Source organism: Ips typographus, linkage group LG2 (assembly GCF_016097725.1).
Source record: "Ips typographus isolate SLU linkage group LG2, UJ_Ityp_2.0, whole genome shotgun sequence".
In the NCBI taxonomy this organism is placed as follows: domain Eukaryota; kingdom Metazoa; phylum Arthropoda; class Insecta; order Coleoptera; family Curculionidae; genus Ips; species Ips typographus.
This window is the reverse complement of record NC_138423.1, coordinates 8,645,966-8,664,026: the sequence shown is the minus strand read 5'-3', so window position 1 is coordinate 8,664,026 and position 18,061 is coordinate 8,645,966. Positions and strand designations below refer to the sequence as shown.

Below are 18,061 nucleotides of genomic sequence, written 5' to 3'. Positions count from 1 at the left end.
GTTTTCTTAACTATAAAAAGTAAGCCCATATATGACAAAACGCATATTGACATTCACCCGGGTGGAAAGTGACATTTACCCGGGTGGAAAGTGAGCACTTTCCACACGGGTAGAAAGTAGAAGCAGGTAATTTTCATCTTTCCACCTGGTTTACACATAAGAAATAACGTTATTACATACCTGGTTGATAATAAAAGTGGTTTACGCCAGAGGTGCAAACACTGGTTTAGTTTTGACTTTTAAGGTGTAAGTATCACTTTAGTCATCCCGTATGTTGATTTTATTTCACGGGGTTTCGCCTTATTTACTTAATTTGTTTTTTCTACAAACATTCAATAATGATGCATTTTTCGCTTCCAAATCTCAACGAAAAGTTACCCTTTCCTGAGGAGTTTACTTTACAGCGCGAGCGATAAAAATTTTTTCGCTTGCTGTCCAGAGCAACGGCCACAATGCATGCCATTATTGGAGATGTCAGTGTCACCAGTTTGATGTCAGTATTCAATTGTGTATAGTTTTGATCCTGTTTTTGAGTATCTACGCAGTAAGTTTAGTGGAATTAAATTACTTAGCATTGTTTGTAGAAAAAATATTGTATGTATTACGCGCAGAATGTGACTTTTATGCTCTGAGAATGAAGTTAGCTGCGCGACCAAAGTGGAGCGCAGCAATCATACTTTTTGCGCTTAATACGTAAATAACTTCTTTTTTTTTAAATTGTAAGCCCATGGGCGTAAAAGTGCTATTTTACGCCTGCAAATGGTGCTATTTTACGCCCGGAAGTAGAAAAAATTATTTTAAGGGTAATTTGCAGAGCAATAAACAGGGAATAGGTAGGTACTCATCTGATGCAAAATGGCATCAGTATCAGTAAAATTTCCTTATAAACTTTGGTCTTCAGCTTTTATTAAATTATTTTTATAACAGCTTGAACGTTTTTAATTGACTTTTTGAGACCGAAAAATAGCATAGTAAGCTGTGCTACTACTGCTCTTCAAACGTTCTGTTGCTGGGCGATTTTGTTGTTAAATCTGACGTCTCGTAAATTACAAGCATCAGTTTCGTGTACATCAGGGTTTTGTTCAACCATATTCAACCATATCTATCTATTTTTTTCTCCGGAATAAGTGTTTTAATTCTTTAATTGCGCATGTTAGCAATCATAACATAACCTAAATAATCATTAACCACATTCAGTTAATAAGAATTATTAAATTCGTTTAATGCTATACGAAAACATTCATTTTTTTCTTCCAATAATTTTTACCCCAGATATTCCAAAATTAACTCCACCTTCCCCAATAAAATTTTGGTGCGCATTATTACTCCGTCTTCCCCTGCGGTTTTCCAGACAGTAAGCACGTCCTTTTGACGCGTTTGCCGGCAGTCGGCACGCTTAAGATCGCCGAACTTCAAAGTGCCGACAAGGAGTGACGGAACTTATATTTTATTCTGTAAACTTTGGTAAAGCTCGAATCAGATGAGAAAAGGCCACCGCATCATCAATGACGCAGTTTTTAAAACTATTTCTTTCTCCTTCTACAGTTGCCGTCGCATTAGATATAATCAGAGGCGTCCTATTAAAATATTCCCGAAAATATATTGTTAAGCGGTCAAAAAGCCACTTGGCAACGTAGTACGGTTTTTACTTGGACACAATTAAAACAGATGCGGCAGCGGCCAGGGACATTTGGACCTTTTTATATGCTTTTACTAGCAGGCACTCTAAACGGTGTTGCCAAGTTTAAAAAAATGTAGTGGCGGACAGGGAGACTTAGGGGGTTAGGTTAGGTTCCGTTTTAGTCTGGTGTTTTGGTTGTATTGTTGATGGTCGCAGTTGAAGTTCACATAGTGTTATGAATAAAAAACGTTATTTTGTCAAAATGTCTTTCAAAAAGGTTGGAAAGAAAGGTGTTATCATATACAGCCAAGGCCGTGAAATCGTCAGTAACGTCTTACAATTTATGAAGAAAGAAGCAGAAGGAGTTTCCATTCCTTTAAAAAACTTGTTGTCTTTTATTTTCTTTATTAAAAACGACGAAAATGTTTCATTTTACTGATAAAATAATAGCACGCCACTGACTGGCTGCAACAACTTGGAAAGTAACGAGAGCAGCAATATTTAAAGCGAGACGTACAGAGATCGTGACATCATCGTTTGATGACGCCTGTGGCCTTTTCTTAGCTGATTCGAGCTCTAACGCTGTGATCGATCCAAAACCTCCACCTCTTCAAAACGAATATCTTGTCCTCTAGAAAGTGCTTGTTCTGCCACAGCGGGTTTTTCGGTCTGTCCTAGTACGCAACTTCTCTTGTGCTTTGCTATTCTTGTGTTGACACTCCGTTTAGTCGTTCCAATGTATGCGGATCCACAGCTGCAAGGGATCCTGTAAACTCCAGAAGCCGATAAAGGATCCCGTTTGTCCTTGGCCGATCTGAGACTCTGTTGTACCGTGCGGGTTGGTTTAAAGACCGTCTTGACCTTGTGCTTTTCTAAAATCCTTCCAATCCTATCCGTGACCTTGTGTATGTATGGTAAGCAAGTCCAACCAACTTTCTCTTCAACATCCCCCGTTTGCTGTCTACGTAGTTCGATGTTTCTTGGGCGTGTGGCTCTGTTGAATTGTTGTCTACTGTATCCGTTCCATCCGAAAACCATGTCCAGATGTTTCAGCTCCTTTTCTAATTCGGAGGGTTCGCAAATCCTTTTTGCCCGCTCCGATAGGGTTTTGATCACTCCTCTTTTTTGGCTAGGGTGATGATTAGATCCACTATTGAGATAACGATCCTTGTGTGTTTGTTTTCGATACACCGTGTGAGCCAGTGTTCCGTTAGGTTTCCTTGTCACCATTACATCCAGGAAAGGTAGACGTCCTTCGTTGTCGATCTCCATAGTCAATTTAATTCTTGAATTTACGGAGTTTAGATGTACCAAGAATCGCTGCAGTTGTTCTTCACCGTAGCTCCAAACTACAAAGGTATCATCAACGTATCGAAACCAGCACTTTGGTTTCTTTGGAGCGGTGTCTAGGGCATTTATTTCAAATGTTTCCATAAAATAGTTTGCTATTACCGGACTGAGGGAACTGCCCATTGCTACACCATCATTCTGTTCGTAGAATTCACCCTGCCACTGGAAGTAAGTGGTGGTTAGGCAGTGTCTGAACAATTTGGCGATGTCCAGTGGAAAATCTCGTTTTATCTGCTCCATAACCGTTTTGATGGGTACCATAGTGAATAAAGAAACGACATCAAAACTCACAAGGACGTCACCTGAAGAAAAAGTTAAGGCATGTAATTTGTCCACAAAATGTGCTGAGTCTTTGATGAAGCTGTCCGTCGATCCTATTTTTGGTTGAAGGAGTGTTGTAAGGTACTTTGCTATCTCATACGTAGGGCCTCCTATGGCACTAACGATGCGTCTCAGAGGTACATCCGGCTTGTGTATTTTAGGCAAACCATAAAGTCTGGGTGGAAGGGCCTCTGTCTTCTTGAGTTTCGAGATATCTTCAGCAGCGACAGTCGTGGAATCTTTAATAAGTTGGTTTGTGGTTCTAAGTATTCGACCTGTTGGATCACGTGGCAACTTCTTGTAGGTTATGGGATCCAAAAGGGTTTCGATCTTCCGTTCGTAGTCAGTTGTTGATACGATCACTGTTGCGTTTCCTTTATCAGCAGGTAAAACGAGGATCTCTCTGTCTTGATTTAGTGTTTTAAGAGCTGTTCTTTCTCCAAAAGTGAGATTGCTTTTCAGGGGCTTTGCTCGCTGTAGAATCCGTGACGTTTCTGCTTTTATGTGTAGTATGTATTGGCAACGACCGTATTCCACTCTCCACATTTGCAATGATTTCCTCTACTGGCAGCTATGCAGGTACTATCGCAAAATTTCCTCCTTTGCTGCTAACATTATCAAAAAGTTTAAGAACTGTTACCACAACATTTTTTTTTATTTTATTTTGAATCAGAACGTTTTTTTTTTTTTCACAGAAGTATGCTTTTTATTGATGAAGCCTGCTAAAGGCGGAGAGAAATGACAAATCTTCACAACAGCCATGAATATTCCAATTAAAATCCACATATTACAATATAACCCACCCAAAGAGAATTTAAAATAAATAAGTGGGCTGTAATCCTTAGACGACATTTAGTTGCGTTTTATTTTACCTAATCGATTGAACGGTGTAAGTTGTTTGGTTTTGATGCAAAACACTCTTCCAGAGCTTCTAGAAGATTTGCCTATTCAATTGCGACTTGATATGTGGTATACGCCTCCGCATTTTTCTATGAACTTTCGTGAATTTTTGAACCAACAGTTTCCAAATTGATGGATAGGTCACGGAAATAATTGCCCGCAACGCTGGCTACCGCGATCGCCAGATTTGAATAAGTGTAATTTTTTTTTCTCTGGGGGACTTTATAAGACTGTTTCTACTCTTACATGGATATTGGTTAATTCTTTAACAGTTAAGAGAACGGATAAGTAAGCAATTGCCACCGGATGAACGAATATAGAATCCTAGACTTTTCGCAACTGTGCGATATGAAATAGACCAATCACAGGCAATTTTCAGCGTGCGATATGAAATAGACCAATAACAGCTAATATTGAACGTAAACAAAATAATTCTTTAGATTGTCATGCTTACTGACAATTGGCATCAAAACATTACATTTTAGCTTATGTTTTGAGGCAGTGAAAAAGTCGTTCAAGTTTCAGTTAGTGTTCAATTAGAAAACAAATACATTTACTTTATTATATGAGAAAGCAAATGATACAAACTTACAATTAACAATGAATCAAATCCATTCAACAGCTCAACCTAAAAGACGAAGTTAATCAGCTGTCACAAGGTGACAATCCGGGACACCGGTCGATCTTTGGTTGCGTTAAAAGTGATAATGTAAACACGGAAACGTTTCAAACATTGAGTGTTTATTTGTATGAAATTTGGTAAGTAATTCCAATTAGTCGTAGAACAAATAGCCTGTATAACTCGGGCGAATTGTCCATATCGCACAAGGCCGAAAATTTGAGCAAGACGCCGAAGGCGGATTAGTCGCTTCTGAGACACAAAGATTCTAGTAGCATATGGCGATGAGCCCCAAACGAGATCCCGTAGCTTATTTATGATTGAGCATTAGAGAGATAATATACTCGTAAGCAGTGCAACGGCCATGCATCCCTAATACGATGCATGGCCATACATACTTTGTTTAATTTCGGGCAGAGTTTCCCTATACGTCGGTCCCACCTAATACATGGGTCCAGGTGAACCCCAAGAAACTTCACGAACCGTGCATTCGGGACAGAGGCCCCATGGAGCCAGACCAGCGACGGAAAATTCTCTCTCTTGTAAAACAGCATAAGACCGGTCTTGCCAGAGTTCAACCGCAGGGACGAAACCAAGTCCTACACCAAGCAGACATCTCAGCAGCACCCCGAGAGTACGCAACTGACAACTCCGGCATAGACTTATGCGCCAGAAGCAGTGTAGTGTCGTCTGCGTACTGACAGACCAGACCATCACTGCAATCCCGGAAAAGATCATTCACATACAGGGATGGGCATAAGTCACCTGGCAAATTTGCAAAAATTCAAGAAAGTTTATAAAACGGAAACACAAGTTTAAGAAACGTTCGTTTTCAAGGCTGCCAGGTGACTTATGCCCACCCCTGTATATAATGAATAATAGAGGACCCAACATTGATCCCTGAGGGACACCCTGGGTAATTTTTACTGTATCCGAGTGACATGTTTTATTTCCAGAAGATATGCACACTATGTTCGATCATGCAAATAGGAGCGCAATAGTGAGGAACAGGCACCCCTAACACCATACCTCCACAGTTTTTTCATAAGAAGCGCATGGTCCAGAGTGTCGAACGCTGTTGATAAATCAAAGTACATTCCAAACTGTTTATCCGTGAGGATTTTATGTTTGTTGATAAAGTTCAGTAGTCGATTATACCTATATCGCTTTTTCAAATATTTTAGATATCGAAGATAAGAGATATTGGTCGGTAATTTTTAAGATCCTGCTTATCCCCTTTTTTGTATACATGAATCACTTTTGATTTCTTAAGTTTACTCGGGATTATTCTCGTAGCAAAAACTTCATTGATTATGTGTGAAACAGGTTTACAAATCATTCCTGCTATATGCTTCAAAATAATTATAGGGACCTCATCTAGTCCAGATGAGAGTTTGTTGGGGAGGGACATAATAAGACTGAAGATTTCATTACAATCTACTAGAGATAAGTATATAGAATTGGACACTGCATTCAGTTCAGCATTGTGCAACTGTGTAGTATAGTTGAAGTGTTTGGCAAACAAATTTGGAATTGTTCTTGGGTCATCAGTGACTGAAGAATCATCCTCATTGATAAGATTTATATCATCAGGCGGGCAATATTTCCTATTCGTTTCTGAATTTATTATACTCCAAACCGACTTAGACATATTTTTTGATTTTAGGATTTTATTATTATTGTAACTTTTTTTTACTCTGAGATGTACTTTTGATACTTCGATTTTTCAGATTTATAGATTTGATGATAGTGACTGTTTGTCATAGGATAGGTTACATGAAGGACCTTAACATACTTGCCATATGCCTTAATTTGAGCATTCATCCATCCATCAGTCCTTCTTGGTCTGCATTTACTTATTGGAAACGAGTTGTTAAAATGATCAAAATGTATATTGAAAAAACAATCATATTTTGAGTCTACATCTAGAGCGAGCATAACGTCATGCCAAAGCTCATTTTGTAAACACTTCCTGAATCGTTCAATATTAATAGAGGAGACAAACCTTTTTTCAATGTAAGTGGATTTATTATTTATATCGACCGAAACTGTGAGCTTTTGTGCATAATGAGAGATGGGTGATAGAAACTTCTGATGAAATTCTATGTAGGGGAATATTACTGAAAAAATTGTCTACCTGGGTCTGGGAGCCGGTACAAACTCTTGTCATACCTGCAATATGTGAATGGAGACCGTAACTTTGTATTAAGTTGGACACCGCAATGGAGTGTGAGCTGTGGTGGGCAAAATTTATATTAAAATCTCCACCCAGTACCAAGAGACTAGACGGACAGTACACCTCATTCAAAAGACCTTCTAAAACAGACATAAATACATTAAAAGTTACCGTTCGGTGGTCTATAGAGACAAACAACATGTATGGGCTCCTGAAGCTGCAGCTTACAAGCCGAGAATTCACATTCATTTTCATGTGGTAATGCCCTAAGTCCCTAAGTTGTGAAGCCTTAAAATCCTCACGAAGAAAGATAGCGAGCGGTACCTCCTCCCCGCTGGCCGGTTCTGGATGAGTGGGCCACAGGATTATAGCTTGGAAGACTCACTCGTAGTATATCATCGTGCATCAACTAGTACTCTGTCACTAAGAATATTGTTGGGTCCTCCTCAGAGAGCAAGACTGCCACATGTAGAGACTTGTTGTGGATACTTCTGACATTTTGGTGTAGGAAAACGATCGTATTTTTGTTCAATGGAGTCGAGGGTGGAGTGGAAACGTCGGCCTGCCCCGCAATGGGAAAGTTAAAATTTTGTTGTTGATTTTTTATCATATCATCAAGGTCTTTTCATATAAATCACTGAAAATTTGTATAAAGGGGTTTTGGCAGCCGGTAAATACGACGCTTTCATCTATTTTTTGGAAAACATATTAGACTCATATTTTAAAGTTGTGTGTCCGTTTCAGTGGCTTAGAAAAAAGTTTTAGTCTTTTTAAGCAGCTGAAAAGGTTGCAGGGAGCGCCCCCTATCAGCTACTGCAAAATAGATGAAAGCATCGTATTTACCGGCTGTCAAAACCCCCTCATACACATTTTCAGTAATTTATTGCAAAAGACCTAGATGATATGATAAAAAATCAAGAACAAATTTAAAACTTTCACACCCTGTAACTTTCTTAATATTAACATTTGGTAAAGGACAATTATTTAGCTAAATCTTATTATTTTGATGTCAGGAATATGCTGTAGCTCTATGTCCCATTACTTATGATCCACCCTGTATATTATGACTTTGAGTCTCTTTGAGAATATGGACTATATACGTCTGTCATGTTTGTAGAATGTAATCATTTTTATTTCATACTGTACCCTATTATAATCTATTATGTTGTCGGTTTCAGTCCGGGAAATGATTCTGTTGTGAATAAATGCTCCTTCACCATCTGTCCAGAACCCCGGGGGTTACGTAATAGTATAATACATACTCAGGTGGAAAGTGTTTGATTTCTGTCGAGAAATTAGGTAAAGAAAAAAGGTAAAGTAAAAAAAAGCACAAAAAAATTATAAGAGTTTAAATAAAAAAGTTACAATTATTCCAAAACTGAAAAAATGCCGTTTTTGCTAAAAGTGCAATTTTGGCAATTTTATATTTTGCTCCAGGAGGGTTCTAATGCACAGCAAAAAACATATTTATACCAATGGACCTTAAATTAAGTAAAATAAGTACAAAAAAAGCACATTAAAATTTTTAATTTTTCACAAAAATTGAAAGAATGGGGGGGTATTAGGGGTATTTATTACCACTTTTTGAAATTCAATATCTCGGTAACATAGAGAGCTAGAGAGGCCAGTTTTGGCTCATTTTGTAGTATTTTTTATCCTCTTTCTAATGGCGTTTTAGTGAAAACTATAAGAGTTTTAAAAAAAAAGTTACAATTATTCCAAAACTGAAAAAAGGCAGTTTTTGCTCAAAGTGCAATTTTGGCAATTTTTTATTTTGCTCCAGGACGGTTCTAATGCACAGCAAAAAACATATTATTTTAATTAAGAGAAATAAGTACAAAAAAAGCACATTAAAAATTTTAATTTCTCACAAAAATTGATAGAATGGGGGGGTAAAAATAATTGAAAAGTTACAATTTTTATCACAGTGGTGCAAGTTATAATGTGAAATCCATCATATTTGGTTTTGCAAGTTTTTGATTTCTGCTTTAGTGAGAAATTAATAATTAAAGGGGGACAATAGCAGATAATACAGCAAAGCAGATAGTGGACAAGGCCAATGAGTACGCAGATATGGATGGTGGTATGCCGGATGACCTCGGTGGAGGTTTGAGGATTTGGATTCAGCGACCCCAAATTAATCGGAAACGACTGGTCACTCAAGGGGTCCATGTCAGAAAATAAAAAAATTACAGTTTGTGCGACGTTGCCAAGTGATAAAATCTAACTTAACTACAAAACTCTCAGAGTTACAAAACTAACAAAACTCTCAGAGTTAACAACTTTTTTGCAAAAAACTCGTGCTGTGTAAAAAGTACGTGAAATCTGACTGAGGATTTGGATTCTGCGACCCCAAATTAGTCGAAAACGAGTGGTCACTCAATGGGTCCAAGTTAAAAAATAACAAAAGTACAGTTTGTGCGACGTTGCCAAGTGATGAGACATAACTTTTTTGCTATTTAAGATAGAGCGTTCGTCTCAACGTCATTTTATGCTAAAATTTCCTGGAAAACACTCTGGTGTAGTCAGTTTGACGATATCTCCAAAACTGACAGAGTTAACAACTTTTTTGCAAAAAACTCGAGCTGTGTAAGAGGTACGTGAAATCTGACTGAGGATTTGAATTCAGCGACCCCAAATTAGTCGAAAACGAACAGTCACTCAAGGAGTCCAAGTTAAAAAATAACAAAACTACAGTTTGTGCGACGTTGCCAAGTGATGAGACATAGCTTTTTTGCTATTTAAGATAGAGCGTTCGTCTCAACGTCATTTTATGCTAAAATTTCCTGGAAAACACTCTGGTGTAGTCAGTTTGACGATATCTCCAAAACTGACAGAGGTAACAACTTTTTTGCAAAAAACTCGAGCTGTGTGAGAGGTACGTAAAATCTGACTGAGGATTTGAATTCAGCGACCCCAAATTAGTCGAAAACGAATAGTCACTCAAAGGGTCCAAGTAAAAAAATAACAAAAGTACAATTAGTGCGACGTTGCCAAGCGAGAAACATAACTTTTTTGCTATTTAAGATAGAGCGTTCGTCTCAACGTCATTTTATGCTAAAATTGCCTGGAAAACACGCTAGTGCGGTCGGTTTGACGATATCTTCAAAACTGACAGAGTTAACAACTTTTTTGCAAACAACTCGAGCTGTGTGAGATGTACGTGAAATCTGACTGCAAATTTAGGATCAGCGACCCCAAATTAGTCGAAAACGAGTGGTCACTCAAGGGGTCCAAGTCAAAAAATAACAAAACTACAGTTTGTGCGACGTTGCCAAGCGAGAAACCTAACTTTTTTGCTATTTAAGATAGAGCGTTCGTCTCAACGTCATTTTATGTTAAAATTGCCTGGAAAACACGCTAGTGTAGTCGGTTTGACGATATCTCCAAAACTGACAGAGTTAACAACTTTTTTGCAAAAAACTGGAGCTGTGTGAGACGTACGTGAAATCTGACTGAGGATTTGAATTCAGCGACCCCAAATTAGTCGAAAACGAGTAGTCACTCAAAGGGTCCAAGTCAAAAAATAACAAAACTACAGTTTGTGCGACGTTGCCAAGCGAGAAACATAACTTTTTTGCTATTGAAGATAGAGCGTTGGTCTCAACGTCATTTTATGCGAAAATTTCCTGGAAAACACTCTGGTGTAGTCAGTTTGACGATATCTCCAAAACTCTCAGAGTTAACAACTTTTTTGCAAAAAACTCGTGCTGTGTAAAAAGTACGTGAAATCTGACTGTGGATTTGGATTCTGCGACCCCAAATTAGTCGAAAACGAGTGGTCACTCAAGGAGTCCAAGTTAAAAAATAACAAAACTACAGTTTGTGCGACGTTGCCAAGCAAGAAACATAACTTTTTTGCTATTTAAGATAGAGCGTTCGTCTCAACGTCATTTTATGTTAAAATTGCCTGGAAAACACGCTAGTGTAGTCGGTTTGACGATATCTCCAAAACTGACAGAGTTAACAACTTTTTTGCAAAAAACTGGAGCTGTGTGAGACGTACGTGAAATCTGACTGAGGATTTGAATTCAGCGACCCCAAATTAGTCGAAAACGAGTAGTCACTCAAAGGGTCCAAGTCAAAAAATAACAAAACTACAGTTTGTGCGACGTTGCCAAGCGAGAAACATAACTTTTTTGCTATTTAAGATAGAGCGTTCGTCTCAACGTCATTTTATGTTAAAATTGCCTGGAAAACACGCTAGTGTAGTCGGTTTGACGATATCTCCATAACTGACAGAGTTAACAACTTTTTTGCAAAAAACTGGAGCTGTGTGAGACGTACGTGAAATCTGACTGAGGATTTGAATTCAGCGACCCCAAATTAGTCGAAAACGAGTAGTCACTCAAAGGGTCCAAGTCAAAAAATAACAAAACTACAGTTTGTGCGACGTTGCCAAGCGAGAAACATAACTTTTTTGCTATTGAAGATAGAGCGTTCGTCTCAACGTCATTTTATGCTAAAATTTCCTGGAAAACACTCTGGTGTAGTCAGTTTGACGATATCTCCAAAACTCTCAGAGTTAACAACTTTTTTGCAAAAAACTCGTGCTGTGTAAAAAGTACGTGAAATCTGACTGTGGATTTGGATTCTGCGACCCCAAATTAGTCGAAAACGAGTGGTCACTCAATGGGTCCAAGTTAAAAAATAACAAAAGTACAGTTAGTGCGACGTTGCCAAGCGAGAAACCTAACTTTGTTGCTATTTAAGATAGAGCGTTCGTCTCAACGTCATTTTATGCTAAAATTGCCTGGAAAACACTCTGGTGTAGTCGGTTTGACGATATCTCCAAAACTGACAGAGTTAACAACTTTTTTGCAAAAAACTCGAGCTGTGTGAGAGGTACGTGAAATCTGACTGTGGATTTGGATTCAGCGACCCCAAATTAGTCGAAAACGAGTAGGCACTCAAAGGGTCCAAGTCAAAAAATAACAAAACTACAGTTTGTGCGACGTTGCCAAGCGAGAAACCTAACTTTTTTGCTATTTAAGATAGAGCGTTCGTCTCAACGTCATTTTATGTTAAAATTGCCTGGAAAACACGCTAGTGTAGTCGGTTTGACGATATCTCCAAAACTGACAGAGTTAACAACTTTTTTGCAAAAAACTGGAGCTGTGTGAGACGTACGTGAAATCTGACTGAGGATTTGAATTCAGCGACCCCAAATTAGTCGAAAACGAGTAGTCACTCAAAGGGTCCAAATCAAAAAATAACAAAACTACAGTTTGTGCGACGTTGCCAAGCGAGAAACATAACTTTTTTGCTATTGAAGATAGAGCGTTCGTCTCAACGTCATTTCATGCTAAAATTTCCTGGAAAACACTCTGGTGTAGTCAGTTTGACGATATCTCCAAAACTCTCAGAGTTAACAACTTTTTTGCAAAAAACTCGTGCTGTGTAAAAAGTACGTGAAATCTGACTGTGGATTTGGATTCTGCGACCCCAAATTAGTCGAAAACGAGTGGTCACTCAAAGGGTCCAAGTTAAAAAATAACAAAAGTACAGTTAGTGCGACGTTGCCAAGCGAGAAACCTAACTTTGTTGCTATTTAAGATAGAGCGTTCGTCTCAACGTCATTTTATGCTAAAATTGCCTGGAAAACACTCTGGTGTAGTCGGTTTGACGATATCTCCAAAACTGACAGAGTTAACAACTTTTTTGCAAAAAACTCGAGCTGTGTGAGAGGTACGTGAAATCTGACTGAGGATTTGAATTCAGCGACCCCAAATTAGTCGAAAACGAGTGGTCACTCAAGGGGTCCAAGTAAAAAAATAACAAAAGTACAATTAGTGCGACGTTGCCAAGCGAGAAACCTAACTTTTTTGCTATTTAAGATAGAGCGTTCGTTTCAACGTCATTTTATGCTAAAATTTCCTGGAAAACACTCTGGTGTAGTCGGTTTGACGTTATCTCCAAAACTGACAGAGTTAACAACTTTTTTGCAAAAAACTCGAGCTGTGTGAGACGTACGTGAAATCTGACAGTCACTCAAGGAGTCCAAGTTAAAAAATAACAAAACTACAGTTTGTGCGACGTTGCCAAGCGAGAAACATAACTTTTTTGCTATTTAAGATAGAGCGTTCGTCTCAACGTCATTTTATGTTAAAATTGCCTGGAAAACACGCTAGTGCGGTAGGTTTGACGATATCTTCAAAACTGACAGAGTTAACCATGTTTTAGCAAAAAACTCGAGCTGTGTAAGAGGTACGTGAAATCTGACTGAGGATTTGAATTCAGTGACCCCAAATTAGTCGAAAACGAGTGGTCACTCAAGGAGTCCAAGTTAAAAAATAACAAAACTACAGTTTGTGCGACGTTGCCAAGCGAGAAACCTAACTTTTTTGCTATTTAAGATAGAGCGTTCGTCTCAACGTCATTTTATGCTAAAATTTCCTGGAAAACACTCTGGTGTAGTCAGTTTGACGATATCTCCAAAACTCTCAGAGTTAACAACTTTTTTGCAAAATACTCGAGCTGTGTGAGACGTACGTGAAATCTGACTGAGGATTTGAATTCAGCGACCCCAAATTAGTCGAAAACGAGTAGTCACTCAAAGGGACCAAGTCAAAAAATATCAAAACTACAGTTTGTGCGACGTTGCCAAGCGAGAAACATAACTTTTTTGCTATTGAAGATAGGGCGTTCGTCTCAACGTCATTTTATGCTAAAATTTCCTGGAAAACACTCTGGTGTAGTCAGTTTGACGATATCTCCAAAACTGACAGAGTTAACAACTTTTTTGCAAAAAACTCGAGCTGTGTGAGACGTACGTGAAATCTGACTGTGGATTTGGATTCAGCGACCCCAAATTAGTCGAAAACGAGTGGTCACTCAAGGGGTCCAAGTTAAAAAGTAACAAAAGTACAATTAGTGCGACGTTGCCAAGCGAGAAACATAACTTTTTTGCTATTTAAGATAGAGCGTTCGTTTCAACGTCATTTTATGCTAAAATTTCCTGGAAAACACTCTGGTGCGGTAGGTTTGACGATATCTTCAAAACTGACAGAGTTAACCATGTTTTAGCAAAAAACTCGAGCTGTGTAAGAGGTACGTGAAATCTGACTGAGGATTTGAATTCAGCGACCCCAAATTAGTCGAAAACGAGTAGTCACTCAAAGGGTCCAAATCAAAAAATAACAAAACTACAGTTTGTGCGACGTTGCCAAGCGAGAAACATAACTTTTTTGCTATTGAAGATAGAGCGTTCGTCTCAACGTCATTTTATGCTAAAATTTCCTGGAAAACACTCTGGTGTAGTCAGTTTGACGATATCTCCAAAACTCTCAGAGTTAACAACTTTTTTGCAAAAAACTCGTGCTGTGTAAAAAGTACGTGAAATCTGACTGTGGATTTGGATTCTGCGACCCCAAATTAGTCGAAAACGAGTGGTCACTCAAAGGGTCCAAGTTAAAAAATAACAAAAGTACAGTTAGTGCGACGTTGCCAAGCGAGAAACCTAACTTTGTTGCTATTTAAGATAGAGCGTTCGTCTCAACGTCATTTTATGCTAAAATTGCCTGGAAAACACTCTGGTGTAGTCGGTTTGACGATATCTCCAAAACTGACAGAGTTAACAACTTTTTTGCAAAAAACTCGAGCTGTGTGAGAGGTACGTGAAATCTGACTGAGGATTTGAATTCAGCGACCCCAAATTAGTCGAAAACGAGTGGTCACTCAAGGGGTCCAAGTAAAAAAATAACAAAAGTACAATTAGTGCGACGTTGCCAAGCGAGAAACCTAACTTTTTTGCTATTTAAGATAGAGCGTTCGTTTCAACGTCATTTTATGCTAAAATTTCCTGGAAAACACTCTGGTGTAGTTGGTTTGACGTTATCTCCAAAACTGACAGAGTTAACAACTTTTTTGCAAAAAACTCGAGCTGTGTGAGACGTACGTGAAATCTGACAGTCACTCAAGGAGTCCAAGTTAAAAAATAACAAAACTACAGTTTGTGCGACGTTGCCAAGCGAGAAACATAACTTTTTTGCTATTTAAGATAGAGCGTTCGTCTCAACGTCATTTTATGTTAAAATTGCCTGGAAAACACGCTAGTGCGGTAGGTTTGACGATATCTTCAAAACTGACAGAGTTAACCATGTTTTAGCAAAAAACTCGAGCTGTGTAAGAGGTACGTGAAATCTGACTGAGGATTTGAATTCAGTGACCCCAAATTAGTCGAAAACGAGTGGTCACTCAAGGAGTCCAAGTTAAAAAATAACAAAACTACAGTTTGTGCGACGTTGCCAAGCGAGAAACCTAACTTTTTTGCTATTTAAGATAGAGCGTTCGTCTCAACGTCATTTTATGCTAAAATTTCCTGGAAAACACTCTGGTGTAGTCAGTTTGACGATATCTCCAAAACTCTCAGAGTTAACAACTTTTTTGCAAAATACTCGAGCTGTGTGAGACGTACGTGAAATCTGACTGAGGATTTGAATTCAGCGACCCCAAATTAGTCGAAAACGAGTAGTCACTCAAAGGGACCAAGTCAAAAAATATCAAAACTACAGTTTGTGCGACGTTGCCAAGCGAGAAACATAACTTTTTTGCTATTGAAGATAGGGCGTTCGTCTCAACGTCATTTTATGCTAAAATTTCCTGGAAAACACTCTGGTGTAGTCAGTTTGACGATATCTCCAAAACTGACAGAGTTAACAACTTTTTTGCAAAAAACTCGAGCTGTGTAAGAGGTACGTGAAATCTGACTGTGGATTTGGATTCAGCGACCCCAAATTAGTCGAAAACGAGTGGTCACTCAAGGGGTCCAAGTTAAAAAGTAACAAAAGTACAATTAGTGCGACGTTGCCAAGCGAGAAACATAACTTTTTTGCTATTTAAGATAGAGCGTTCGTTTCAACGTCATTTTATGCTAAAATTTCCTGGAAAACACTCTGGTGCGGTAGGTTTGACGATATCTTCAAAACTGACAGAGTTAACCATGTTTTAGCAAAAAACTCGAGCTGTGTAAGAGGTACGTGAAATCTGACTGTGGATTTGGATTCAGCGACCCCAAATTAGTCGAAAACGAGTAGTCACTCAAGGGGTCCAAGTTAAAAAATAACAAAACTACAGTTTGTGCGACGTTGCCAAGCGAGAAACATAACTTTTTTGCTATTTAAGATAGAGCGTTCGTCTCAACGTCATTTTATGCTAAAATTGCCTGGAAAACACGCTAGTGCGGTCGGTTTGACGATATCTTCAAAACTGACAGAGTTAAAAACTTTTTTGCAAACAACTCGAGCTGTGTAAGAGGTACGTGAAATCTGACTGTGGATTTGAATTCAGCGACCCCAAATTAGTCGAAAACGAGTAGTCACTCAAAGGGTCCAAGTCAAAAAATAACAAAAGTACAATTAGTGCGACGTTGCCAAGCGAGAAACATAACTTTTTTGCTATTTAAGATAGAGCGTTCGTCTCAACGTCATTTTATGCTAAAATTGCCTGGAAAACACGCTAGTGCGGTCGGTTTGACGATATCTTCAAAACTGACAGAGTTAAAAACTTTTTTGCAAACAACTCGAGCTGTGTAAGAGGTACGTGAAATCTGACTGAGGATTTGAATTCAGCGACCCCAAATTAGTCGAAAACGAGTAGTCACTCAAAGGGTCCAAGTCAAAAAATAACAAAACTACAGTTTGTGCGACGTTGCCAAGCGAGAAACATAACTTTTTTGCTATTGAAGATAGAGCGTTCGTCTCAACGTCATTTTATGCGAAAATTTCCTGGAAAACACTCTGGTGTAGTCAGTTTGACGATATCTCCAAAACTCTCAGAGTTAACAACTTTTTTGCAAAAAACTCGTGCTGTGTAAAAAGTACGTGAAATCTGACTGTGGATTTGGATTCTGCGACCCCAAATTAGTCGAAAACGAGTGGTCACTCAATGGGTCCAAGTTAAAAAATAACAAAAGTACAGTTAGTGCGACGTTGCCAAGCGAGAAACATAACTTTTTTGCTATTTAAGATAGAGCGTTCGTCTCAACGTCATTTTATGTTAAAATTGCCTGGAAAACACGCTAGTGCGGTAGGTTTGACGATATCTTCAAAACTGACAGAGTTAACCATGTTTTAGCAAAAAACTCGAGCTGTGTAAGAGGTACGTGAAATCTGACTGAGGATTTGAATTCAGTGACCCCAAATTAGTCGAAAACGAGTGGTCACTCAAGGAGTCCAAGTTAAAAAATAACAAAAGTACAGTTAGTGCGACGTTGCCAAGCGAGAAACCTAACTTTGTTGCTATTTAAGATAGAGCGTTCGTCTCAACGTCATTTTATGCTAAAATTGCCTGGAAAACACTCTGGTGTAGTCGGTTTGACGATATCTCCAAAACTGACAGAGTTAACAATTTTTTTGCAAAAAACTCGAGCTGTGTGAGAGGTACGTGAAATCTGACTGAGGATTTGAATTCAGCGACCCCAAATTAGTCGAAAACGAGTGGTCACTCAAGGGGTCCAAGTTAAAAAATAACAAAACTACAGTTTGTGCGACGTTGCCAAGCGAGAAACCTAACTTTTTTGCTATTTAAGATAGAGCGTTCGTCTCAACGTCATTTTATGCTAAAATTTCCTGGAAAACACTCTGGTGTAGTCAGTTTGACGATATCTACAAAACTGGCAGAGTTAACAACTTTTTTGCAAAAAACTCGAGCTGTGTGAGACGTACGTGAAATCTGACTGTGGATTTGGATTCAGCGACCCCAAATTAGTCGAAAACGAGTAGTCACTCAAAGGGTCCAAGTCAAAAAATAACAAAACTACAGTTTGTGCGACGTTGCCAAGCGAGAAACATAACTTTTTTGCTATTGAAGATAGGGCGTTCGTCTCAACGTCATTTTATGCTAAAATTTCCTGGAAAACACTCTGGTGTAGTCAGTTTGACGATATCTCCAAAACTGACAGAGTTAACAACTTTTTTGCAAAAAACTCGAGCTGTGTAAGAGGTACGTGAAATCTGACTGTGGATTTGGATTCAGCGACCCCAAATTAGTCGAAAACGAGTGGTCACTCAAGGGGTCCAAGTTAAAAAGTAACAAAAGTACAATTAGTGCGACGTTGCCAAGCGAGAAACATAAC

At 38.6% G+C, this 18,061-nt stretch overlaps 1 protein-coding gene and 1 long non-coding RNA gene across 2 annotated transcripts in view; both read right to left on the bottom strand.

Annotated features, from left to right (window-relative positions):
- Window positions 1–18,061, bottom strand: part of LOC145724734 (uncharacterized) — a 177,494-nt gene that overhangs the window by 20,037 nt on the left and 139,396 nt on the right. The gene's annotated exons all lie outside the window — the stretch shown is intronic.
- LOC145723939 (uncharacterized) lies at window positions 2,198–3,838 on the bottom strand. Its single transcript, XM_081971960.1, has one exon. The coding sequence runs from the start codon at window positions 3,836–3,838 to the stop codon at window positions 2,198–2,200; it is 1,641 nt and encodes a 546-aa protein (XP_081828086.1).